The 26,415-nt window shown below is 42.1% G+C and overlaps 1 protein-coding gene across 1 annotated transcript; it reads right to left on the bottom strand.

The window, feature by feature from the left end:
* Positions 1–1,735: 1,735 nt before the first annotated feature.
* Myh2 (myosin heavy chain 2) lies at positions 1,736–26,415 on the bottom strand. Its single transcript, XM_040748895.1, has 38 exons — positions 26,264–26,415; positions 24,620–24,843; positions 24,379–24,522; positions 22,948–23,104; positions 21,858–21,885; positions 21,662–21,776; positions 21,470–21,562; positions 20,911–20,974; positions 20,696–20,794; positions 19,781–19,884; positions 19,203–19,341; positions 18,788–18,906; positions 18,550–18,699; positions 17,321–17,491; positions 16,922–17,231; positions 16,245–16,324; positions 14,921–15,008; positions 14,717–14,834; positions 12,957–13,217; positions 12,354–12,609; positions 10,632–10,874; positions 10,345–10,521; positions 10,118–10,263; positions 9,946–10,036; positions 9,469–9,858; positions 8,813–8,939; positions 7,727–7,845; positions 7,399–7,595; positions 6,625–6,808; positions 6,379–6,544; positions 6,152–6,276; positions 5,712–6,020; positions 5,425–5,628; positions 4,754–4,879; positions 4,492–4,662; positions 4,306–4,410; positions 4,105–4,200; positions 1,736–2,016 (listed from the first exon to the last, which is right to left on the bottom strand). The coding sequence occupies exons 2-38, from the start codon at positions 24,821–24,823 to the stop codon at positions 1,864–1,866; spliced, it is 5,829 nt and encodes a 1,942-aa protein (XP_040604829.1). The 5' UTR covers positions 24,824–24,843; positions 26,264–26,415; the 3' UTR covers positions 1,736–1,863.

The following is a 26,415-nucleotide window of genomic DNA, read 5'->3' as shown; positions in this document are numbered from 1 at the left end:
TATGCCAGCAACTTCTCCAGCAGACGCCTCGGTATATATTTAAATTTTCTCTTACAAATGACACCTGAACATTGTTTCCTATTTTAATGTGTGTTTGCTTTGCTGTCCAAATAGCCTTGCATCTCTGTCCATAGCTATGGTTGCATGACTGAGACTGAGCCCCCAGGCTCTTGTTTTACACCAGCTCTGTTCCACTAATGAGGTGAAACAAGTTGCCGCGTGAAAGTAGATATTTAGAGATGCAGGTTGTGATGGTCATATGATTTTATTACTTCAAGGGACTATGTCATCCACCTTTCTCATTTTCTAACAAAGCAACCAAGCTCAAAGAATAGAGGAGAGTTCCACAGGTCACACAGCAGTTTAGACCTTGGGCAACTGATCTGAGCTGGTGACACTCTTCTGTCTAGAGTGGATTAAAGGCACCAGGGAGAGTTCCGAAGGGCTGTGCACCCCCCAGGAGCTTTCATAGCCAACTCTTAGCTGCTTTGCTCTACCAGGTACAGCACTTTGCTTCTTATCTACCTGTTTGGTTATTGGGTACCTGGAAAATGTGGCTAAGAGTTCTCAGAGCGAACCTTGTCATAATTCTCTGACTAGGATTTGACGGAAATTTTAAGATGAACTTTGGTTCTACTCTGAGGGAACATTCCAAGAAGGAGAAAGTAAGGCCTGGTTTGTTTTTGTTGTTGTTACTACCAAGTTATAAGATACTTAAGTGTTGATGGATGAAGTGGGGGGGGTTGTCAGGGATGAAAGATGTGCCAACAGAGAGAGAAGAGCAATCCTGAGCTCTTCGTAAGACCACTGCAAACTGGCTTACCTGCTGAGTTGCCTCCATGTGTCTGATTGAAACCAGTCTCAGACTTGCCACCTAAGCCAATACACTTTTGCTTTTGGCTCACATGGGAAGTTAGCATTTAGGTTTTTACTGGGTGCTGTCTAGGAAGGCTGTGTTTCTGGCAGTGGATCAAAGCTGTCTCCAGTTCTAAAATGTTAATCTTCTAGGAAAATGTCTCAATAACCTAGATAGCTACTATTTCTGTTTCTATGTACATTTTAGTAAACTGCTTTTTTGGTCTGGTCTCATAGTCATTGACTTTAAGCTCTTCATATGATTATAGAGGAGGCTATAAAGAATGTGAAAAATAGGCACACAGCCTATGAATAGCAAATTATAGCATATAGAATAGTGCTTTCTATGTGTTCATATCTGATAGGCATCCTACAACTTTCATAAGGAAGAGTTATTTCCAACTGATGCATATACTGTGATATTAATTATATATTCACAGTATTGATGTTAGTGTTTTCATGAACTAGTGAAGAATATTTGGTGTTTGTTTTCTTTATGTAGTTATTAAACAAGGAGATTCAATGACATGGTTAGTGTTAATTATCTCAGTAGAAATATACTTAGCACCCATCTTTGTCTAGATCTGGAATGTCAGGTTTGTGTTATGGGACATAGAAGATACCTGGGATTTGACAAGACCAAGATACCAGGGACAACTAAGAAGAAATAGAAATGACTTCCAGAGTTCTGTTCACTGGAACAGACTTTCTTGTTAAGTGACACCTTTACCAACTTAAAGTGTCTCGATGAACCAAAGGTACACGAGAATAAGTGAGCCTCTCTTAGTAGCAGATTGGATGTGACTGTTAAACAGCCTGAGATTCTTCAAACTTAGACACTGCTTTAGGAAGGTGACAAAAGACAGGGCCAGCCTAAGGATATTTCTTGCAAAAGAACTTGGGTTCTTTATTTCCTTGCAATAGGATGGAATAGAATCCTACAGGGACATGACCAAAGGCTTCACATTCTGTGCCTCCCTTCGGTCACTCCACAACATGAGGACGTGTTCACTCTTCACTTATGATTTTTGTGTGAACTTCTCGGCTCTTCACCCGCAGCTTGTTGACCTGAGACTCTGCGATATCAGCCCTTTCCTCAGCTTCCTCCAGTTCATGCTGGATCTTCCGGAATTTGGATAGATTTGTGTTGGACTGCTCCTCCTGAGAACAAAAACAGAATTATGATAAACCCATGTTGTAATTGTTCTAAGATCTGTAGACCAGCAGAAACAGGACTTGGCATAGACTGAGAAGTAAAATAGTACCCTTTCTGATATCTTGTTTACCATTGAAATTAATTTTATGATTTGAGATTGGTGTCCCAAAATTATCTCATTCCAATTTTTTGACAAAAATATATTTTTGTAAGGATCGTGTGTGTGTGTGTGTGTGTGTGTGTCTGTCTGTCTGTCTGTTTTCATGTGTGTATGCAGACACTCTTGATGACCAAAAGAGGGCGCTGGATCTCCTGGAGCTGGAGTTACAGGTTGTTGTGAGCTGCCTGGCATGGGTGCTGGGAACCAAACTCAGATCATCTGGGAGAGCAACAAGTTCTCTTGATAACTGAACCACTTCTCCTGTCCCAACAACTAAATTATCTGAGTGGATGCCATGAATAAAGCAAGGGGAAAAAAGAAGGTCAGGGAAGTCAAAAACATAAAAAAGGCCAGTTGGTTAATGCTAGCTGTTAGGTGATAGTTGTTAACTGAAATTAGTTACTCCTTATTATGTTAAGGATGATTTAACAGCCATTTTAAGCATTTAAATGTCCATTAAATTTTATTATAGATTATTTTGACACAAAGTGATTGTTTCCTCCTGATTTTGGTGTAACTGTTGCATTGCCAGATTCCTGAATAAGACATCATTACATTGTAAGACTTAAGCCCATTTATTCACTGATAGACAATTCCTTCAGTTAAGTATGGGCTTTAGTGTAGAGTGGGTTTTAGGATTTATTAATGTGTCCATGCTGTGCCTGCAGCCAGGAGTAAGGCTGCCTTCATTTCTTCCCCTGGCCTCCCTTGGACGGGTTTTGGTATGAAGGTTATGTGCGCTTTGTAATGTGAATTGGAAAGCTTTGCATCTTTTTTTTCATTGCTCTTGAGCAGCTTACATAGCTGGGGATTATCTGTCCCTTGAAATTTTGAAAGACCTATCCAGACCTGGGTCCTTTTCAACAATGATCCTGAAGTAACTTCTTCATCTGACTTGGTAACTAATGTTCTCCAGAAAAAAAAAATGACCAGTTTCTTTGTGATCTGAGCTCTTTGAATGGGTTTATATAATACACTAAAAAACACTCCTCTGTACAAGGCATGTCTCCCTTTTTAGTAGTTATGTGCTATTTGCATTTCCTCTACTTTTCTTCATTAAGTTAGCTATAAATGTATTTGTTTTATTAATTTTCCAGAATTTATAAGGTATTATTAAAATGTCAAATTAGAAAATAGCATCCTAGAATCAGTTAATTTCTATCTTTATTTTAACAGAATTTCTTGCTTCCATTGGATATTAATTTATTCATTTGTTTTTATTTTTGATTAATGCTAAAAGCTCAGAAAGCAATGAATTAGCCCTCTAAGCAACGTTAGCTGTATTCCATATATTTGTAAAAGTCACATCTTCCTTGTAATTTCATTTACAACGAATAATTATCTGGTAATTGTGCTTTTTCTAATGTCTATTTTAGCTCAAGTTATTTTTAATTTTATTTTATATTTTATCTGTGCAGATATTTTGCCAAGCATGAATGTCTGTGAACCATTTGATGTCTATGGAGGCCATGAGAGAGTGCCAGATCCCCTGGAACTGGAGTTACAGATCATTATGGGTACTGGGAATTGAACACAGGACCCCTGGAAGAGGAACCAGTTCTCTTAACTGTTGAACCATCTCTCCAGTTCCCAAGAATTATTTTTAAGTTTGTTAATGGCTCAAGGTCTGGGGATTTCTTCTTATCTTTCTTATCTCTGTATTGCTTTGTCCCCACGACAGCCACAGAAAACAGCTTGTATTATTTCTACTTTTAGTTTTTGGGGGATTCCTTTGGAACCTAGGGTTTCCCCTTAAAATCAAGCTGTTGATACTAGCAGCAATAAGCAAAAGGTAAAAAAATGTACAAAGCCCTAAAATACACAGTCTGTATACAGCAAATGGCTTATTTACTAAATGAGGTAGTAAATCAAGTTATTCACTAGCTTTTCTCAACTCAAGGACTTCACATATTCCCTCTCTAAGGATACTCACAGCCTCCTCGGCTTGTCTCTTGTAAGATTTCACTTTTGCCTGGAGTTTGTCCACCAAATCCTGAAGCCTGAGAATATTTTTTCGGTCTTCTTCTGTCTGCAAGATTGTTCAGAACCACAGGGCATTAGTCCCCAGGCACTTGCTATTGCTGTGTCTCTCACACATCTGGAGGGGGAACGGTTGCTAAGGGCCACTGCCTACCTGGTAAGTGAGCTCCTTCACTCGCCTCTCGTGTTTGCGAAGACCCTTGACAGCCTCCACGTTCCGCTTCTGTTCACTTTCAACCTCGCCCTCCAGTTCACGCACCTACAAAAGGGAAAGCTCGGAAAAATCTTGCTCCAGTGAGGCACTGGAAACACTCGGAAATAGACAAACGCAGACACCCACCCTGGCCTCCAGTTTCTGGATCTGCTTCTTGCCGCCCTTCAGCGCCAGCTGCTCAGCCTCGTCTAGACGCAGCTGCAGGTCCTTCACCGTCTGCTCCATGTTCTTCTTCATCCGCTCCAGGTGGGCGCTGGTGTCCTGCTCCTTCTTCAGCTCCTCCGCCATCATAGCGGCCTGGTGAGTGATAAAACAGAGTTGGTTAATGACTGACTGACAAGGCCCAGCGGGATTCAGATTTGCCACCTCCATCTTGCCCTCGGCTCACATCAGTGATGGCTTTCTTGGCCTTCTCTTCTGCATTGCGGGCTTCCTGGACGATGTCCTCCATCTCTCCCTGGATTTGGGAGATGTCTGTCTCCAGCTTCTTCTTGGTGTTGATGAGGCTGGTGTTCTGGTTAAAAATAAGTGTTACAATTTCTTGCGGTTGTCAAAGTACTTAGAGGTAGTTATTTCTTGAAAAACATCAGATAAAAATTTGTAAGTAAAAGAAATGCCCTTCAACATTAAAGAAATATGTTACATAGTGGTTATAAATAGAAAAAGATATAAATGTTGCAGAATAGTCAGCATCTTCATGTGCATTAGAAGTAGATGAAACAGCTTTATGATTTTATAATTATCATTTACCAGTCAGACTATCCAAGAACATAAGTAACATTGCAACAGATGTTTGTATCAAGCCATTTCTTCACAATAAAATGTCAACGTTGATAGTAAGGGTGAATAGATATGAGGATACCGTAGAGCATAGGCACACTTAAAATGCTCTAGGGAAAGAATCAATAACGATTGGGAACATAAAATAGTGAGAGATTTCTCAGTAACACAGTGAAATTTGGCAGAAGTTAAAACCTGGCTGTTACATAAAAGGCCTAGGAGGCTTTTATGTTTGATGCTTAAGCATTTACTGCAGGGAGGTCTTTGTACAAACCCCACCTGGGTGTGGAGGAGCTGCACACGCTCACTGGCATCCAGCAGCTCCTGCTCTGCAATCTTCCTGCTCCTCTCTGTCTGCTCCAACGTGGCCCGCAGCTCCTCGATCTCAGCCTGCAGCAAGTTGGCTCTGCGCTCAACCATGGCCAGTTGCTCCTTCAGGTCCTCCTGGCCCCGGAGAGCATCATCCAGGTGCAGCTGGGTATCCTGTGCAATAAACACTCAATGAGACCCCGTGTCCTCAGACCCAGTTACCCCCACTTCTAGGGCCAGCTCTTGGTGCCACCTACCTTGAGGATGCCTTGTGTGTTCCTGTAGTTTCTCAGGGCCTCAGCAGCCATGCGGTTGGAGTGGTTCAGCTGGATTTCCATCTCATTAAGGTCTCCCTCCATCTTCTTCTTGATCCTGATGGCGTCATTTCTGCTCCTGATCTCTGCGTCCAGCGTGCTTTGCATGGACTCCACGACTCTGATGTGGTTTCTCTTCAGCTGGTCGATCTCCTCATCCTTCTCGGCAATCTTCCTGTCGATCTCAGACTTGACTTGGTTCAGCTCCAGCTGGATGCGCAGGATCTTTCCCTCTTCATGCTCCAGAGATGCCTTAAGGACAGCAAGAGGAGACATCAGCAAACATCAACGAAGCATGCTGGAGTGTTACATCTGTTTACATGCCCCGTAGAGGGATTCAATTCTTCCCGAATATATTGTTTAACCAAGCATGTAGCCCGTACCTCTGCTTCTTCTAGAGCAGCCTGAAGTTCGCATTTCTCTTGTTCTACTTGTTTCTTTATTTTCTCCAGTTCGTGGATACGCTTCCCTCCTTCTGCAATCTGCTCCGTGAGGTCGGAAATCTCCTCTGTTAATGGGGTGGAAAACAGGTAAGGATGTGGTCAAAGCATGCCATAGAGGAGAGATTGCCTCCAAGCCATGGGTATTGGGGAGAGAGAAAGGGCCTCACGCTGTAAGTTCTTATTCTCTCGCTTCAGAGTTTCCAGCTGATCCAAAGACTCCTCATAGGCATTCTTCATCTTGAAGAGCTCAGTGCCAAGAGAACGGGCCTCCTTCTGGGATGCCTCCAGCTCGGCATGTGTTTCCTCGTATTTCTGCTTCCACTCTGCCAGGATCTGAAAGACCAAGAGCAGTGAGCTGCTAGGAAGGACAGGGAAAGGTATGCAGAGCAGAGAGAGGATGCTGTGGGAACCACCTTGTCGAAGTTTCTCTGCTTCTTGTCCAGGGCGGCACAGGCCGCGTTGGTCCTCTCCACATCCAGCATGAGGTCCTCCACCTCATTCTGCAGCCTCTGCTTCGTCTTCTCCAGGGAAGCACACTTGGCGTTCACAGCTTCCACGTGCTCCTCAGCAGCCTGCAGACGCTGAGCCAGCTTCTTCCTTGAAGATTACATGAAGGTTTAGGGAGGAGAAACCATATTAACAATATGAAATATCACCACACTGAAGAATACCGAAAACTTCATACTAATGCTATTCATTAATTCAAGAAACGTCACTGGGGTCCTCTTAGTGGACAAAACAAATGCCACCCACTTTGTGAAGTTCACAAACAAGTGAAAGAAATCAACAGCAGTCAAGTTGTTGATTTATACCTTTAAGATGTAAGTGCAGTGAAGCAAAATAAAACACGGTGATCTCTGGGCAAGACCCCTAGCTATTAGGGAAGGTCTTGCTAAGAACCCAGAGTGAGCTAGTGGGAGACCTACTAGGACTGTTGCATACAGAGGGACCGGTTAGTACAGAAGCAGCAATGAGTTTAGGGCACTTGGCAAAGAGCAGCAAGCTCTATAGTTAGCAATTGCCTGTTATCCTTTGTTACCTTAACTGGATTTTAAGTCAGTGGGGCAGGGATGTGTTTATTCTATTCAGGGATTATTATGACAATCTGGCAAACAGAAGCTACTCTGCAATGTTGTGGCACGAACACATACAGTTTCCTATACATTTTCTCCTAAATGTTCACATACTTGGCCTCCTCCAGCTCCTCCGTGCGCTGGATGGCGTCCGTCTCATATTTGGTCCTCCACTGGGCCACCTCACTGTTGGCCTTGGACAGCGCCCTCTGCAGCTCAGCCTTGGATTCCTGCTCCTCCTCATACTGTTCCCTCAGTAGATCACAGTCATGGCGGGAGGACTGCAGGGCGTGGGCCAGCGCGTTCTTGGCCTGTGGAGACAGTTACACCTTCATTGTACTAGATATTTAAGTAGTCAGTTCCCTTAAAGCTGATGGAACTGGGCCTTTTAGGGTCAACGTTTGGAACAAACTGCAGCCACCAGCCTTAGAACAAGAATCACCTTTACTTCCTCTTCAAGCTGCCTTTTCAACTCCTCAATCTGTTGGGTAAATGCTTGCTTCCCCCTTGATAACTGAGACACCAGTGCTTCCTTCTCATCAAGCTGCCGTGAAAATTCACCTGGGAAACAGAAACAACAGCCCTGCTGTTCTCTAAGTGGAGAACAAATTCTGAGGGCCATTTGAGATGAAAATTTAACTCTCAGCACCCCAGGTTGAGAGCTCGGGTGATTAAATTATCTCCTAAAACTTTCAGGCTCTGTGCAAAAATCTCTGGATTTTCTAGTGAAACTTGTGTAGCAATCCAGATGGATAAATATAGTACAAATTCCTTTTCCCTCTCCATAGTTAAATCTTACTTATACAATATTATGTAAAATTTGGTTCTGACTATCCAAACAAGCATCTAAAATATCTACTTGTGGAGACTCACACATGCTCATGTGTGTGTGTGTGTGTGAGAGAGAGAGAGAGAGAGAAAGAGAGAGAGAGAGAGAGAGAGAGAGAGAGAGAGAGAAATCTGCAGTATACATGTGAAAGTCAGGTGACAACGTGGTAGCAGCGTCAACTCTTTCCCCCCTTTGTGTGGGTTCAGGAGATGGGCATCAATACTCCAGGCTTGTGAAGCACCACCCACTGAGCCATCCTGAGGATGCTCAGAGATGATTGAGAGATGGGCATGTGCATTGCCCCATTCAGAGATTCAATTCATGCTGACACAAACAAAAGGACATGTAGGGCTGGGGACATAATTTCATGGCAGACTACTTGTTTAGCATGTGTGAGGCCCTGGGTTTGATCCCCTGAACTGCAAAATAGGAATAACAATGAAAATCACAGAATGAGACAGAAGCCCTGGGCTCCTAACCGAGAGGCTCCTGATCCCAGCAGCTACTCTGTAGATAAATCCTCATGACCTCTCTGGATCAGAACTTAAACTAGTCATGACCTTGATGCAGGCTGATCCTGAGTCTTCCGGTGGATCACCCACGTTCTCAGTTGCTTATATTAGGTGCTCATATCACCAAGTCATGTATTCTTAACTACCTTGTCTCTATGATCAGACACCATCAAAGATGGAGAATTACCAGATTCTGTCTGCAAGCGTCCCCTCTGGGTCGTCAGGTCGTTGATCAGCCGCTGCTGTTCCTCCTCCTTTGATTTGAGTTCACTCACCTGGTCCTCCAGGGTGCGGCACATCTTCTCTAGGTTTCCCTAAAAGAGAGAGAGAGAAGGGGATCATGATGCTCTGGGAGAATGACCAGTGTTTGAATAACTAATCAAATTGTCCTATAAATTATGTCACTTAGACATTGTCTTTCCGTTTATTGAAGTAAAATTATAAAGCTATGTGCAATAGCAATATAAATTTTCAAGATTAGATTCTGATTTTATGATTCTATAAGAATTATATGGCCTGTTCTAGAAGAGGGTATTAAGAATACTTCGCTGCTTTTACATATACTAGATCATTGTCATATAATAAAAAATATGAGAGACCTGTTCTATACAGCTGGAAACCTGGAAAACACAGGTCACTTGTGCTCAAGTGACCTATTAACACTGTGATAGTCTGGTGTGCCTCCCTTCTTTAAGTCTCATGTCTTGATAAGTAAAAATTGTATCATTTCTCACATTCCTGTATTACTGCAAATAACAAGTGACTTAAATATATGAAGTGTCCTATGCAAACTGATGTATCCATATGGATTATCATCATTAATATCAATTTCCAACCATTTACCTTGGCCTTAGACACTGTCTCTACATTACTGGCGAGGTCATCGATTTCCATCTTCATCTCGCTCTTCTCCTTCTCCAGCTTCTGCTTGACCCTCTGCAGGTTGTCGATCTGCTCCCCAAGCTCAGCCACGCTGTCTGCATGCTTCTTCCTCAGGGTGGCTGCTGTGGCTTCATGCTGCAGGGTGGCTTCCTCCAGGTCCCTGCGCATCTTCTGGAACTCAGCCTCTCTCTTCTTGTTCATCTCGATCTGGGCTGAAGTGGCCCCACCGGCTTCTTCCAGCCTCTCGCTGATCTCCTCCAGTTCCCGGGAGAGGTCAGAGCGCTGCTTCTCTGCTTTGGCTCTGGAGGCCCGCTCTGCCTCGATTTCCTCCTCCAACTCCTCAATGCGGGCCTGGGAGTGGCAGAAAGTACAGGGTCAGCTTCTTGGGTCAGTCATTCATTTCCTGATGAGTTAGAGTGATGGAAGCCATTTACGTACTTGCAATTCCTTGATCTTCTTCTGCAGTTGAATGCCGACTGCCTGCTCATCTTCAATCTTGCTCTGCAGATTGCTCATCTCAAACTCTTTCCTTAAAGAAGAAATGCAAAATAGAAATCCCATTCATCGCCAACACTGGAAGCAAAGCTCCAAGCAATTCTTTTATGCTTACTTTTTGAGTCTTTCATCAAGCTGCTGTTTCTCATTTTCAATATCCATGATGGACTCCTGGGCTAGCTTCAAGTCACCCTCAAGTTTCCTCTTGGCTCTTTCCAGGTCCATGCGAAGTTTCTTTTCTTGCTCCAAGGAACCCTCAAGCTAAATGAATATAGTGTTGTGTCAGAAGGAATGCTTAGTTTCCTTAGAAAGGAATCATTCCCTTGATAAGACATGACTTACATCATCCACTTGCTGTTCAAGCTTGATTTTGGCCTTGGTCAGGGTGTTGACTTTGTCCTCCTCTGCCTGCAGGTCATCCAGGGTCTGCTGGTGGGCCTCTTGGAGGGCCTTCTTCTCCTTGGTCAGCTTGGCGATGGTTTCGTCCAGGCCTGCCATCTCCTCTGTGAGGTTTTTCACCTTAGGAAGCAAACATGCTTTGCATTACATGGTATGTTTTAATAGATTTGCTCTTATGTTTTACTTCATAATTTAAAAGAGGTATAAACTTTCCGTGTACACTCTCATACCTTGTTCTCTGTGGCATGCTTCTCCTTCTCAACCTTGGCCAGTGTCAGCTCAAGGTCGTCGATGTCTTTCTTCAGCTCTGAGCACTCGTCCTCCAGTTTCCTCTTCTTGGCCGTCAGCTCAGCATTGATCTCCTCCTCATCCTCAGCTCTCTCTGTCACCTCCTTGATTTTGGCCTCCAGCTGGATTTTGGTTTTGATCAGCTGGTCACATCTTTCCTCTGCATCAGCCAAGCCTTCAGCTTCCTGGAATTGGCAATATGATCAAAATTAGGAAGAAAGAATCAAATCTATTTCTATGATAACACTTAAACTTTCTTGAGTTGGTCATTGGGTTTCTTATGTTCATTTATTTATGTTTTCAAGGACTTCTGTTTCATAAACCACCTACTGTGTGCAACACATTTTGCATTTTGGGAACAACAAACTATGTTGTTTTCCTTTCCTTTATGACAGTATGTTTTATAATAGATGAGAACACCCATCTCTCAAAGTTGACATTAATTTTAAACATAATTCATAATATTAGACATCAAACACATTGGCTCTTTGATGCTTTTATGGAATTAGTTCTTGGCCATTGAGAGATCAGTAGATGTGGAGTGTGCAGAAATCAGCTTATAGCAGAAATAGTAGGAGGCAGGTTGGGAAACATTTGTGCAGGGAAAGTGCAAGATGTTACAGATGCTGATTTTTTTCTTTGTAGTACTGGAGAATGGTCCTACTGAAGATGCCCTGAATCAAAGCTGAAGCATAAAATATTAAATAAAATTTCTTCCAAGGAAATTAAGGAGAATTGGAATTAATGAGAATATGGAATACACACACATATATATGCATATATATGTTAATGATCCTCTGCTATCATCCTTTGACTTCCTAAGTAACTGTGATATGCTCCATGTCATAAACTCAGCTATGTGGATAGGATCTGAGTAACTATCTGGGAAGAATAGGAAGAGTTGGATACAGATTTGAAGGAAGCAGAAAGAAGGCTCCTTCTGTAAGCCTGCAGGAGTTATTACACTGCCCAAACTTGGCAGAAGAGACCAATCTTAACAGAAAACACATATGCCTTGTGATGAGCATAGTTTAACCCAAATAGTTTTATGCATTACATTTTCAACTCAATGATAGTATTTCTAAATAGCTGACCCATAAGCAAGCACTTAGTAAATTTGATGGAATAAAGGTTGGAAGAAGACACATCATATTAGATGCTAAGATAGAATTGTAGGTATAGTGTAATAGACCTCTGCCCATGGAGATGGGAGAAATAACAGCCATGAGTTTTGAGATCAATAACAAACAATAATTCAGCATAGTCTGGTATAGAACACTGTAACCCATCAGTTGCCCATAATGTGAGGCCAATGGATGTCAAGATGTTGTTCAAGGAAGATTTAAAGGAAAATTATTTCTCCATGTTGTCTTCCCATTAATATGTTATTAGTCACTTCTGAGGACTGTCTTCAAGCTGAAAATAAGCCACAGTTCCTGTAGATTTATGAAATGGTGTAGACTGGAAAAAGACAGTTCTGCCTCATTGTCACAGCGCTGGTTTGAGTGTGTTTATTGGATGGTAAGAGAAATGTGGCCATTTGGACTCTTTAACAATCTCCCTACAATGAGTCTCTCCCTGTAAATTATACATCTCACTTATCATGACCAGAGCACCAACGCTTCATCCTGATTAATGATACCCAGGATAGAGCCCTAACTTACAGCCTGAACTTGGAGTTGCAAGTCATTTTTTTCTTTCAACAGTGACACCATCTTTTCTTCCAGTTCTTTTCTCTTTGCCTCCGACTTGGCGAGCTCATCTTTGGTTTTCTGGAACTCCTCCTTCATGGTGGCCATCTCCTTCTCGGTCTCTGCGCTCTTCAGCAGGGGCTTGATCTTGAAGAACAGCTTCATCCAGGGCCAGTGCTTGACGTTCATGAAGGCACGGATGTTGTACTGGATGCAGAAGATGGACTCCCTGAAATGCAGTGGTTACTAATCAGATACTGTGTGGATGATGAAGTAAGTGAGAGTAAATCTCAGGAGTAAGGGTTGAAGGTTCTGTCCTCCTCCATCCCACCTCATTCCTCACTTGCATCCAGCCTTGCAGATTAGAAAACTTATATATATTTCATGGTGATGGTCAAGAACTTATAGCTATCTATTTCTCTACATGATTGCATTTTAAACTTGGAAATGGCTAAGAATCACCTGAAGAGATTATTAAAAATACTGACTCTTGAACTTGACTTCTAGAAATTCAGACAGCCACCGTGAGTGTATTTTTGAAGACACAACATGTGAATCAACTATGCATTTTTATACCTTCTCTCCACCATCTTCTGGTACTCCACCCTTGCCAAGAACCCTCTGCACATGGCCTGGGTTCGGGTAATCAGCTGGGCCAACTTGTCATCTCTCATCTCCTCTAGGAGCCCCAGAAGACCAGCTTTGAAGAAGACCTTGGTGTGACCAAACTTGTACTGAGTGTGATCAATGTCGATGGAGGCAAGGAGCTTCTCAGAAGCCTTCTTGCTGTCGATGAACTGTCCCTCGGGGATGGCACTTGCATTTAACACCTTGTATCTGTTAAAATATGTGTAGTTTGTAAAGATTTGTTTTGCAAACAGCGGTCAAATTCTAAATGATTTATTTAAAAATCAAAGTTTTAAAAATTATTGTTCTGTGTCTACAAACAGATGTTATTTGCATGGTTTTTCAACCTATTGACTATGTATTTTTCAATCCATTTTCCCCCACCTCTCTATTTTAGCCAAAGTTTCTTTGCATATAGCCATGGCTGTCCTAGAACTCACTCTGTAGACTCGACTGGTTTCAAAGTCAAAGAGACGCACCCGCCTCTGTCTCCTGGGTGCTGAAATTAAAGGTGTGCACTGCCATACCTATCCAGTTCCCTTTTTTTTTTTTACAGACTGTCCTCAAGGATCATATAATTTTGTTTACATTTAAGTGTAGATGACCTATGCAATATAATGTGTTATCTTTGTTTGATAGATTTGCTTTAATGGGAAATCATATGTCCAAGAAATCTGTTTTTTTAATTAATGAATATAGCAACAATATTAAATAAAGAAAAAGAATCCATGAATTTGAAAAGCAAAAGGGGAGGGGGAATATGGAAGGAGTTGGAGGGAGGAAAGGGAAGGGGTAAATGTAACTGTATTTTAATAATAAAAATAATAAGGAATATAGCAGATGATGTTTTAGGTTTGAGAAGTGATCCTATTGGACTAAGATCAAACCTTTGATGCCCTTTGGTCTTGAGCACTGCTATTGATTCTCAAGCAGCTCTAGATTTAGAGGAGGCCAGTGCCCTGCAGCTGCTACGCAGAACTCAGTCTTGATTCCCAAGATCAGCTTATCAGGGAGGAGAAAAGAGATCTAACTAAGGAGTTGTCACCATGACATGCTCCTTACTCTGGGGGATACTGGGGAAGCTCATCTGTGAGAGAACTGAAATCAAACAAATCAAGAAGGTGACCTATTTGTAGCTAGCTCTCGATGTGACATCCCAACCCAGTGACTTGTAGCTTTGACTTTAAGCAAGTAATTTGATTGCTGTCAACCCTACTTCATTTGGCCAGAAAATGAGATCATAGTAGTTCTTATTTCAACTGTGTGATGGTGAGGACTAAATGGGATTAAGTAATGAAAAGGGTAACTCTCCTAATTACTGAAGCCAGGGTACATATCTATGAGCCTTAGTAAATCTAGTGAACATTTTGCACAGTGCTTAACAATAGTATCTTTTTTATTCTTTTGGTTTTTTAAGATAGACTTTCCTTGAGTAGCTCTGGCTGTCCTGGAACTAGCTTTGTAGAGCTGGCCTCAAACTCAGAAATCCATCTGTCTCTGCCTCCCAAGTGCAGATTAAAGAGGTGTGTGCCAGCACTGCTGGGCTCACATAGTAGCTTTTTAAAGTGCTGTAAGACTCAGAATCTTTAGTTCTTTTGTGGCAAATCAAAAACATTAAATAGAGGCATACTTTTCACTAAATTGCCTTGCTTACATCCAGCTTGTTTATACTAAACATCAAAAACGCATCATAGTTAGGAGAGCCTGACCTCTGCTTGAAGTCTGCATAGAGGATCCTGCTGGGGAACCCCTTCCGGCAGATGCGGATGCCTTCCAGCACACCGTTACACCTCAGCTGGTGCAGGACCAGTTCATGCTCCATGGCACCTGAAAATGGATGTTTATTTCACAGCAGAGCACAACAAAGGAGACGTGGCAGCCATGCTTTGTGCTTTCACTCTGGAGTTTCTTACCAGGAGTCTTGGTTTCATTGGGGATGATACACCTCACGAAATGGGGGTGGGTGCTCCTGAGGTTGGTCATCAGCTTATTCAGATTCTCCTGTAAGATCAGGAAACCATTGTCAGACTATTAGCAAAAGGATGAACAGTCGGTGATGTCTGTAAAAATCAACCTATGCCTTGGGATGGCTGACTGCATAACTAGTTTTCTTTCTTTCTTCTATTTAATATGTGTATGTATACCACCCTTATGGAGGTTTAAGCCAACCTTGGATGTGACTTCATAGGTGCCTTCTACCTAGTGACTGAGACAGGGTCTCTCATTGGACTAGAGCTTTGCCATATTGGCCAGAGCTTGCTGGTCTGACATCTTCTAAGGATCCATCATGCCTCTCATATTGCTAGAATTGTAGGTGCACACCATCATGCTGGGTTTTTTTTTCTTTTAATGTGAGTTTTGGGAATCTGAACTCAGACCACTACACCTGCAAGACAAGTACTTCACTGACTAAGCTTCCTGCGGTTGGCAAAGACTTTTATTGTTTCTGTTGAGATGTAGTCTCTCCCTCAGTCTGCTTTCCTGCATTCTTGCTAACAGAAGCATGGCATGTGCTCCTTTCTATTCTCTATCAGTACTGTCCTGCTTTCCTCCCTGATCTTTGGCCACTCAAGCATATATGTACCTATATGGTACCTCTATCTTTTACTAAACTCTATGGTTCTTCAATAAAGAAATGCAATCCTGCACAATATTTTGACCTTGGACATTTTTTTGTTGTTCCATAGATAAGGCAATAACTTTATAACTTGGTGTTGGCAACTGATTGGATCAATAGCAACAGTATCATATTAGCTTCTTTGTAAGTTAGCTGTTAAGTTGCATTAATCTTATTTGTTTTGATGTTGGTTTGGTTTGGTTTACTTTTGGGCTTGCTGTCATTCTTCTCACAATGTATCCTAGACTGTTTTCAGTCATCCTGATTCTGCCTCTTAAGTCCAGGATTACAGGATTACAACACCACAATGGACAGTTTCCTTAGTCTTACTGATGTTTCGTTACTCTTTCTGTACATGGCTTTGGTCCTTTTTATCCAACTAGATTATGAATGATGGACCATTAAGTTCTGTAAGACTTCATAAGAGGCACTCTTCATTCTGTGGTGGCTTGGCACAAAAGGGGAGATAAGATAATGTCTGAATGACTTAAATCTCTCCCATTTCATATTAGCAGAAGCTGTAAATGTTGGCCCTTTTCTAGTGTCTCCTGAAAAATGTGATCTTATACTTCTGAAGCTAAATTCCTAAGGTATTTGGAAGTGTTACATTTTGTTCTTACTCTGAACAGGGCAGACACAGTCTGGAAAGAAGACCCCTTCTTCTTAGAACCTTTCTTGGCAGCCCCACCGCCACTGGCCTCTGAAGAAGCAAAAGATAGCATTATTCAAATACAGGGGGCTCCATTCTGCAGATTTCTGTGCTTTCAGTGCTCAAGCAAACTTCCCCCAACCCAAGAGCTTCCTCCCACCACATAGACCCTCTGGGAACCTTGTTTTTTCAACTTAGTTCACATCTACTTTTCTGTGATTCATTATCTATATGGAGGTGATGTGAACAGCAGCCACCTAACCATGAAGAAGTGGACCTTCTGGTATTGATACTGGATACATAATGACTTCAAAAATCATCAGTAGAAGCTAGCACTGGAAGACAGAATTCGTCACTATGTTGTCCTAAGTATCTCCAGATGCTTCACAATCAACAGAGTGGGAGATGAGGAAAGAATTATAGAAGCCCAGGATTTTCATTGGTTAAGAGCCTGATAGTTCCTTTCTGGCCGTTGTGATAAGGTCTCTGTCAGTATGGAGGGAAGCCACAAATGTATAAACACCAGTGTAGTCTACTACTCAAGGAACAAGGGGTTTGGCATGCCACCCTTCTGCTGAGGCTCTCACCAGACTCAAGCTAATAGCTCAGCTGTAATCTTTACAGAAAGCTAAAACTTGGATTCCTCACCTGCTTCAGCAGTTTGAGCTCCAGAGAAGAGGTAAGCCAGAGTTTTCATTGAAGACTTCTGGTACAGCCCCACCACAGTCTCATTCAGTGGGTCCTTGTTCTTGTCCAGCCAGCCAGTGATGTTGTAGTCCACGGTACCGGCATAGTGGATGAGGGAGAAGTGGGCTTCAGCCTTGCCTTTGACCACCTTAGGTTTCTGGAAGTTGGCTGACTTCCCAAGATGCTGTTCATACAGCTTGTTCTTGAAGGAGGTGTCTGTTGCCTTAGGGAACATGCACTCCTCTTCCAGGATGGAGAAGATGCCCATCGGCTGGATTGAAGGTGAGGCAAAGGGCATCTGAGTAAATAGGAGCAGCAGAGCACATGGGGCGGGGACTCAGAGCAGACGGAGTAGGATACCTTCTCAATGAGCTCGATGCAGGCAGCCAGGTCCATCCCGAAGTCGATGAAGGTCCACTCGATGCCCTCCTTCTTGTACTCCTCCTGCTCCAGCACGAACATGTGGTGGTTGAAAAACTGTTGCAGTTTCTCGTTGGTGAAGTTGATGCACAGCTGCTCCAGGCTGTTGAACTAAATAAATAGATATGATTATTTCTCTCTAAAATTAGCTGGGCATTTTTTGCAATGATTTTTAGATGATAGTGTCAACGTCATTAGTCAGGAGAGTCTCTTTTGCAATACAAAATAAAAAGCATGGACGGTTTGAGGCATTTGGAAGTCACTATTTGTTGCTGTTGTATAAAAAGTCTTAAGTCAGCATTAGTACTCTTTTCTTGAACTTGCTTAAATTTACACATTTTCCTGAGTTTCTACTTAATCTCCCTATGTTACCCCCTATGTCTTCCAGAGACCTCATCTAGGAGCAGATTCTCAGACCATTAGAAGCTGGTTCAGAACCTGCATTGCAGGAGCACCACTAGTCATAATTTCAAGTGACTAGCAATTATTATCTAGTGTGAAATGAAAACAATAAACAAGATGCAAAAGATCACGTATAATGTAACAGCACACTTTTATATCTTTAAAAATCCTACCAGATGTCAGATGAACTAGAAATACTTAGTAGAATCATGTACTTTATCTTGCTTTTCTAGAGTTTCTGTTAAACCCAAGTTTTATTGTAATAATCAGAAAAAAGATAAACTTTTAAAAAAGCTATGTGCTGGAAAACGTATTTCACGATCAAATAGAAATTTTTATTTCATGATATTATATTAACAAGCATTAAATTTTCATTGTGCTTAATTAATGATGATTCTAAATTATTAAGCCTTTCTCAGCCTTTATTATCTCCCTGAGTATTTTTCAGTGATTTCTACGCTGTATACTCAGAGCATATTATGGGTTACGAAGTTTCACTGTGTTGTTTAATGTCAGCTTCCTTTATATCTAGGGATTCTAGAGGCCCTCTCCATCCACATTCAAACTCCTTCCATCCTGCAGTGAATCAAAGGATCCTCATTAAATGTGTTGTTTGTCGTTTGCTACAGAAAATGACTAGTGGATGATAAGCAGCATCTCCTTTAAGTTTTCACATAACAGACAATGGCAAGAAATGATCTTAATACCCAGAATTTCTTAGTAATATAGTCATTGCTATAAGGTTCTCCCTCAATCAAGCAACTCACATCAAAGATCTCAAAGCCAGCGATGTCCAAGACACCAATGAAGTACTGCCTGGGCTGCTTGGTGTCCAGCTGTTGGTTTATGCGGGTGACCATCCACAGGAACATCTTCTCGTATATGGCCTTGGCCAGGGCACCCACTGCGTTGGTCACCTTGAGAGATGAAGATAAAACTCTTGAAGTTACATGAAGAATGTACAATGCTTTCATCCCTTGTGGTGGTTTTTCATTATACGCTTACCTGCTCTACAGTCTGGCCCTTGGTGACGTACTCATTGCCGACCTTGACCCTGGGGTAGCAGAGGGCTTTGAGCAGGTCAGCAGAGTTCAGACCCTGAAGATAGGCGGCCTTGTCAGCAACTAAAAGGAAGGGTGGTACAATGGTAGTAGGGCCAAAAGAAGCCCATTTTCTTTAAAACAAATTTAATCTTCATGCATGTTGTTCAGTGATTTCAGTACATTTTTAATAGTCTTGCCTATGTTCTCACTGAGTTCAAGACTTTGACTACCAAAAATCATGTTCATGCATTACACGGTATATTATGTAAATCTCAGATCTAAAATGCGAGTTTGCCTTCCCAGGAAAACTCAGAATAACACCTTAAGGACACGAATTTCAGATGAAGCATGAACTCAGGTGGAAGACGCAGCTGTACCTTCGGTGCCATCTGGCTCAGCTTGCTCCTCACGTTGCTTCTGCTTGAACTTCATGTTCCCATAATGCATCACGGCTCCCGTGAGCTTATAGATGGAGACCTTTTCATCATTAGTAAAGCCCAAAATGTCAATAGCACTCTGCCAACAAAATCAAGATGGTAACTGTTAGGTTATGGTCTGGTTATGATATGTTTGTGTTCCCATTCCTCACTAGCTGGTCACACTGAGGAAACCACACCAGCACTTCGGGAGGGAAAGGTGTGGGAAGGATGCTCACTGGAGCAGCTAAGTTACAGGTGTGGGTCAGCTCACAAGTCAAAAGGAAGCTTACAAGAATACATGGTAAACCTCAGACACTTATTATTTTTAGAAGTTACACCTCTAAGTCATCGAGGACTTTGGTAAAGTCTGAGGTGATAAGTTATAAAAGCCTCTTGTGGGACAGCATCAAACCCCAGGGATCCAGGGTTTGCTTAGCACCCTTAACCCTTTCTCCTGGAGGCTGCATAGTTATTGGAGTGAACCGTATCTCTGGCCCGGCGCAGTAAGCCCATGCATTGCTCTGGGCTCTACTTACATCTGTGGCCATCAGTTCTTCCTGGTCATCAATGCTGGCCACACTGATCTCCCCTTGGCTGACAAATGGGTAATCGTATGGGTTTGTGGTAATCAGTAGCATTTCTAAGTACATGGAAGAGAGCAAAGATGAGCACAGTCACTGTCTTCGTCAAAGCAAGAGATTTCCAGACAGACTCTGAGAATGCTACATGATAAGAGGGTGAAAGATGACTGATGTATACTAAAGACTTTGAAAATGATGCCATGGCATTCTCTGACTCTGCCTAATTTTTAAACATTGCTACAATATAACAAATGGTATACACGTATGAAATTTTCAAAAAATAAAGATTACCTCTATATTAGTGCAGTCTTTCTGGTGGTGAGCATTTAAAAATCAGAAATGAACACAAACTAAATCCTTAAAGGGGGAATGATATTAAGTAAGTTTTTCCTATCACTAGTATAGAGCACTATGCAACCATCCACAATACTGTGGATCAATATTAACATTATGTGAAGAAAACCATAACACTTGGTAAATATATATAAATTACAAAGGTATAACCATAACTTCAACTGTGTAAATTGCATGTATTTATCTATACATAATTATAAATATAGAAGGTGAATAGGATGATGTTTATCTAAGTGTTTATACGGTTATTTCATAGTAGAAATTGAAGATCCTTTTTTCACTTTTCTTTTGCTTTTTAAAGAATTTTTATGATAAGCAAACACAAACTTTAGCAAACTTACAAAGCTCCCCTTTTTTGATAATGGGACAAGCTCAGCTCTGAACTATATAATCCTGTAAAGCTATTCTTTTGATGAAATTCTTAAAAATTTAACAAAATTCAGGCGTGGTGTATCAGGTGGGCGCTGACAGGTGTGCTGTGGTGACTTCAGAGAGGAATTGGCTGACATCCCTTACCAATCAGCTCTGGCTTCTTGTTGGATGTGATCTGATAGAAAATGTGGTAGCTTCTTTCCGCCTTGAGCTGGAAAGTGACCCGGGACTTCTCTAGCAGGTCTAGAAGAAAGCAGACCATAAGCAGGAGAGCTGTAAAAGCTGACATGGCGTACAGGTTTGATTTCCAGCAACGTTAGCAGTCCTGAGACACAATGGCAGGGCAGATGAGCACTCACATGTCTCGATGTCAGCGGATGCCAGTTTCCCCGTGGTGCCAAAATGGATTCTGATGAATTTACCCTTGGAAGGAAAACCAACATGTCTGCTTGGTTTTCAACAATATCAAATTGTTGAAAAGTGTCCAAGCACTTGTGACAATAGTGCTTTAATTTTAAACCTTGCCGGAGACTATTGACCACAGGAACAAAATGCCTACCTTCTATCTTACAAGTAGAAGGATTTTTATCTTTGATTTAAGAATTGATGAATGTTAATTAGCTTGTATTAATCAGCCCACAGTGTATAAATATGTTAAAACATCCCATTGTTTCCCCCAAATGTATGCCATTATTGTCAATTAAAATTAAAAATAAAACATTTTACAGTGTAAATAATATGAAAAAATTTCAGAAAAGAGTCACTTGCCCTTTAAGCCACAGTTTTTTGATCTGTGAAAATGGCCCAAGAAAACCACGGTATAATATATTGTGAATGAAAGATTCAAGGATGACATTGCAGACATCCCACAGATTTCGGTCAATGGACAGTGCCCATCACAGTGTACAAGAGGCTTACAAAGCGAGAGGAGTTGTCATTTCTCACGGTCTTGGCATTGCCAAAGGCCTCCAGCAGTGGGTTGGCGCTGATGATTTGATCTTCCAGGGTCCCCTGCAAGGGAAAGATCAGTCCTCACATCTCAGGCTCAAGGCTTTTTTGCCTCCGAGCCCCCAACAGAGCCTGGACTCTGTCTTTGACAATCAGACCCACCTGCATTTTGCCAGAAGTAGCCTCCTCCTTCTTCTTGTCCCCAGTGACTGCAATTGTTGCAAAGTACTGGATGACACGCTTCGTGTTCACAGTCTTCCCAGCCCCGGATTCTCCACTGTCAAATGGAAACAATCAGAGGAGGCTGCGTGTCTAGCCTCTTCCACAGCCACGGAAAGGAACATGAAAGCCCACTTACGTGATCAGGATCGACTGATTCTCCCGGTCTACAAGAGAAATTGCAGGCACTTAATGTCGTTCTGAACCCCATTGTAAATGGCTAGAACAGTCTAAGGGCGTGAAATTTCTGTGTCTCAGTTCAGCAGCCTTAGGGCCTGGTGCACACGGGCCTAACATCTTTCCAGTTTGCATCTCTTCTGCTCCTCTGCTTAGCACACATGCACCCATTTATACCAAACACCACCACTCTTACATCTTCCTAGAACATTTCACTCAAGGGGGTGGGGCATCCTATGATGACAAAAATGCTTAGAAACCTTGGTACAGAGGTAACTACATGGCAGCATTTTCCTGAGGCACAAGGCTTTCTTTCCAATACTCAACCTCTAAATCAGTATCTAAACTAGACCTGGCTTTTCCCTTTTGATGACAATTGAAGTTAGCAACATGTTCATGATGGGCAAAAAGACTAATGAGACTCGGACATTAGAGATGTTTTGGTGTGAGAGGAGTAATAAGGGGTGAAGGTAGAGCTTTGACAGTATCATGGTTTCACCATATTTTAAGGGGAAGCCAGAGTTTGTTTTGATGCTTTACTTTGCCTAATGAATTCTCCAGGCTATTCCCCAAGGGACCACAAGTACGTAAGATCAACTTAGCTGAGCAAACCACGGGAAAGGTAGAGTCATGGCATTAAGTCCTAACACCAGATACTCCTTGAGATCTGACTGATTGTTTCTGGCAAACACAGTAACATGTGTATTGTTGGTCACAATCTACGATATTGAGGAGAAAACTGCAGAAGCAGTTTGTTCTCCTGCTTCTTGTTCTATTGGTAGCAGAGAATCAGTCTGTATGCAGGACTATGTCTATGTGTGCATGTGTGTGTGTCTACACACAGATGCTTGCATTTTTGTGCTCATAAGTCTCACCACAGGTAACCTCTGTTGACATTTAAACATTAGAGAGCTCATACGCCACTCTATACTATCTCACACGAGCCTCTGAGAGAAGGGATCACCCCAAGGGGTGTGATATAATTTTCTAGACTCTCTTTAGGGGTCTTCAGGGAAAGGGTTAGGCACATACAAAATATTCAAGCCACTCACCTGTCAACATGAACTGGTAGGCGTTGTCAGAGATGGAGAAGATGTGGGGCGGGGCCTCCTGACGCTTTTTGCCTCGGTAGGCCGTTACCACCTCAGGGTTGTACACTGGCAGCCACTTGTAGGGGTTGACAGTGACACAGAAGAGGCCCGAGTAGGTCTGTGTAAGGAAAGAGAGAATGACTAGCCAAGGGCCCTTCTTGTCTGTGCAACTTGCTTAGTTAGGTTTTAAGAAAAAGAAGTGCTTTCTATGAGTACATTTCTTCCTGGAACCAGCATGGAAACTGATGATTGACAAAGCAACATCTTTGAGGGGGACGACTAATTCAGAGTTCCTACTGCTTCCCTTGGGACTTACCATGGTTTTCACCAAAGTCATGTCTGTCCATTTGTTTCAAAGCATGGACTTTTAAAAGTGAGACATTTTTGTTGTTTGAAATAAATGGGGATACATTTCCTGTGCAGAATTGAGACAATTTGAATGTATAAGAATGTAAATTTGAACATAAATGAAGTCAACAATAAGGGGTGATTGGGGACTTTGAAACATTCTAAGACAGCATGATAAAAGCCCTTCAAAAAAATAAATGGGACAGTATGTAGATGTAGCAGCCTTGGGAAGCTCTGTGAAATATTTCTGAGTTATAGAGTGACAGAGAACAAGTAAATGCATCATGATTACAATGCAGGGATTTAAAAGATGACTGTCAACTGGTTAAGAACTGGCACCAGCCAATTAAAGTGGCTGTGGATGCTGCCCCAGATGAATATCAGTACCAGCTAAACTGTGTAAAAATAAGAATATATATGATGTGACATTCAAATGTTTGTTGGATATATATTATACTATATTATATGTCAGGACCTTCAAGGCAGTCAGACTAAAGCATAAGTAAGATGATGTCCATTGAGAAATTCCCAGGAATTGAGGAAGTTAATGAATGACCAGAAAAAAAAAACACAGTCAATGTGAATGCAAGGATAGGAACAGCAGAGTACTCAAGCCTGCCTGGAGACACTGGAAGGACTTCAAGGATGAAAGGACCAGAACCAAATTATTGTTACATGGGGAGAGTGAAAGATGAATGAAATTGGATGCCTAAAAGTTCCATTTTTAAATGTTATAATATGCTTATCTTTTCCTTCACTGAAATGATCTGGCAACGGCAATAGAGAGGGAAGGGGAGGTGTGAGCATGTTTGATCAATAGGTCTGTGGTCAAGTCAGACAGCAAAGACTGTGGCCTTCCCTTGGGAAAGAAGATCAAGTGTTGCATTTAGCAAGCGCCTTACAGTTGCAACAACAACTAATAATTCTACTAGTAACTTCAAGTGACTAGTAGATAGTTGTGACACATTTGTGCATCAGGGAGAGTGATAGGCTTTTAGGACACATGGTGATGACAGTAAAGACCCCTGGTGGAGGGTCACTCACATAGATCATCCAGGCTGCATAACGCTCTTTGAGGTTGTACAGCACAGCGGGCTCGTGCAGGTGGGTCATCATGGCCATGTCCTCGATCTTGTCGTACTTGGGTGGGTTCATGGGGAAAACCTGGTCTTCCTTCACCGTCAGGGTCTGGTAAATAGGAAATATAACTATTGGTGTCAAGTGAGTGACCAAACCTTCGAATGCAGTGGAATGTGACAGGTATAACATGGCAGGCTCTACTTACCGCTCCCGCTTCTGTTTTCACGGTCACTTTCCCTGGCTCTTTGCTCTGAATGGTTCCTTTGACAAAGGATTCCTTGGGCTCCGCCACAAAGACAGATGTTTTAGCATCAAAAGGCCTATTCTGGGCCTCGATTCGCTCCTTTTCAGACTTTCGGAGGTAAGGAGCAGCCTCCCCGAAAACAGCCATCTCGGCGTCGGAACTCATGGCTGCTGAACTCACAGACCCTAAAGGAGATTTTTAAAAAGGTCATTCGGTCTTTAATGCCTGGTATACCAGCAGATGTTTAAAAATTATTATTATTTGATCCCTATGAGTAGCTTCTCTGTATGTAAGTAGGTAGGTTGGTAGGTAGGTAGGTAGGTAGGTACATATGCATGCACACATGTAATTGTAATGTGCACTCTGTGTGTGCCTGGTACCTGTAAAAGCCAGAAGAGCATGTCAGATCCCCTGGAACTAGAGTTACTGATGGCTGTGAGACACCATGTGGGTGCTGGGAACTGAACTCGGTCTTCAACAAGAGTACCAAACACTCTTAACCACTGAGCCTTTCTCCAGTCCTACCAGGAGATCTTCATAATGTCTATTTCAGGGGCCCAGTTGCAAATTACACTAGGCACTTTTACTACTACCAGGCTGCAGTTACTGAAGCAAACATCACAGGAACAAAAATGCATGTGGGTGCAGCGATGTGTGCTTGGGGCTATTATTTGCATATAAAATGTCATTTACTTTAATGCCACACATCTTTCTGGCCACATAAGGTAAACAATTTTATTTCCTCTTATATGTTCTCAGTCAAATTTATCCAAAGTAGTTCTGGAAGAATTTTAATTTTGTTTCCTTGCCCACTCCCCCTTTTTGTGTTGATGCTGGATAGAGCTATTCAAGCATGATGTCTTTGCACACTAAAGCAAGTTAAACTGCATGAAGGAGACAACCCACAATTCCCCCTCATCCTTGTGCTTCCATGGGGCCGGGTGCCCAGTACTCTAAGTTCCCTTTTACAGAACATGAGACCTGGCAGCTTGTCCTTTGCTACCTCTAGGCGCAGGTAGCAGAGCAATGCCAGGTGAGAAGGGAATTCTACTACAGTCACTGCAGGACCAAATGCTTGCTGCTCGTTTAAATCTACCCCCCCAGCCCCCATCCCGTCTCTCTCTTCAGAGATGCAGGACACTGAATACCTTGTTTCCATATTCAAAAATTACACTATGTTTTGGTTTCATAGGGTAACTTTTTATAAGCCTAAAAAAGTTTAAAAGAACCATTGCTCTAAGTACTTCCTTTCTTATTTATTAGAGATCATGTTTACTAAATGAATTCTAATAGCAAGATATATATTTACAAAAACCTGAGCTCTTCCACCAAGAGGATTTTAGTAGTTTTTCTTGTTTTTCTTTGTTTGTTACTTTTTCTTGCAGATAAAAAAAACCCTATTAGAATTGAGTTTGCTCACATGTAACCCTACAAGTGCTCGAGTCACCAGTGCAGGGGTGAAAGTCCTCCCTCCCTCTCCATCCCCTTTCCGTAAATGCAGTTGTTAGTTTTTCCTGAGACAAGCACTTTCTCAAAGGATGCTAAGTGACATGAAGCCAGAGGCTCTCCATCACTCCTTCAGGGACTGGTTAGTCCAAACCTTACCTTATTGGTTAATGAGAAGATGTGGCTGGGAAATGAGAGGGTCCTGTATGAGGAAAAAGAAAGGAAGGCACTTGATAAGTTGAGAAATAAAATCCCACTGGCTGTGGAAAGCCAAAGGTACCAGAATTCACAGATGTGAGAACCACGGAGCT

The sequence above is a fragment of the Mesocricetus auratus genome, unplaced genomic scaffold, assembly GCF_017639785.1.
Source record: "Mesocricetus auratus isolate SY011 unplaced genomic scaffold, BCM_Maur_2.0 Super-Scaffold_100007, whole genome shotgun sequence".
NCBI lineage: Eukaryota > Metazoa > Chordata > Mammalia > Rodentia > Cricetidae > Mesocricetus > Mesocricetus auratus.
The sequence above is the reverse complement of the archived record's forward strand: the minus strand, read 5'-3'. Positions and strand labels throughout refer to the sequence as shown.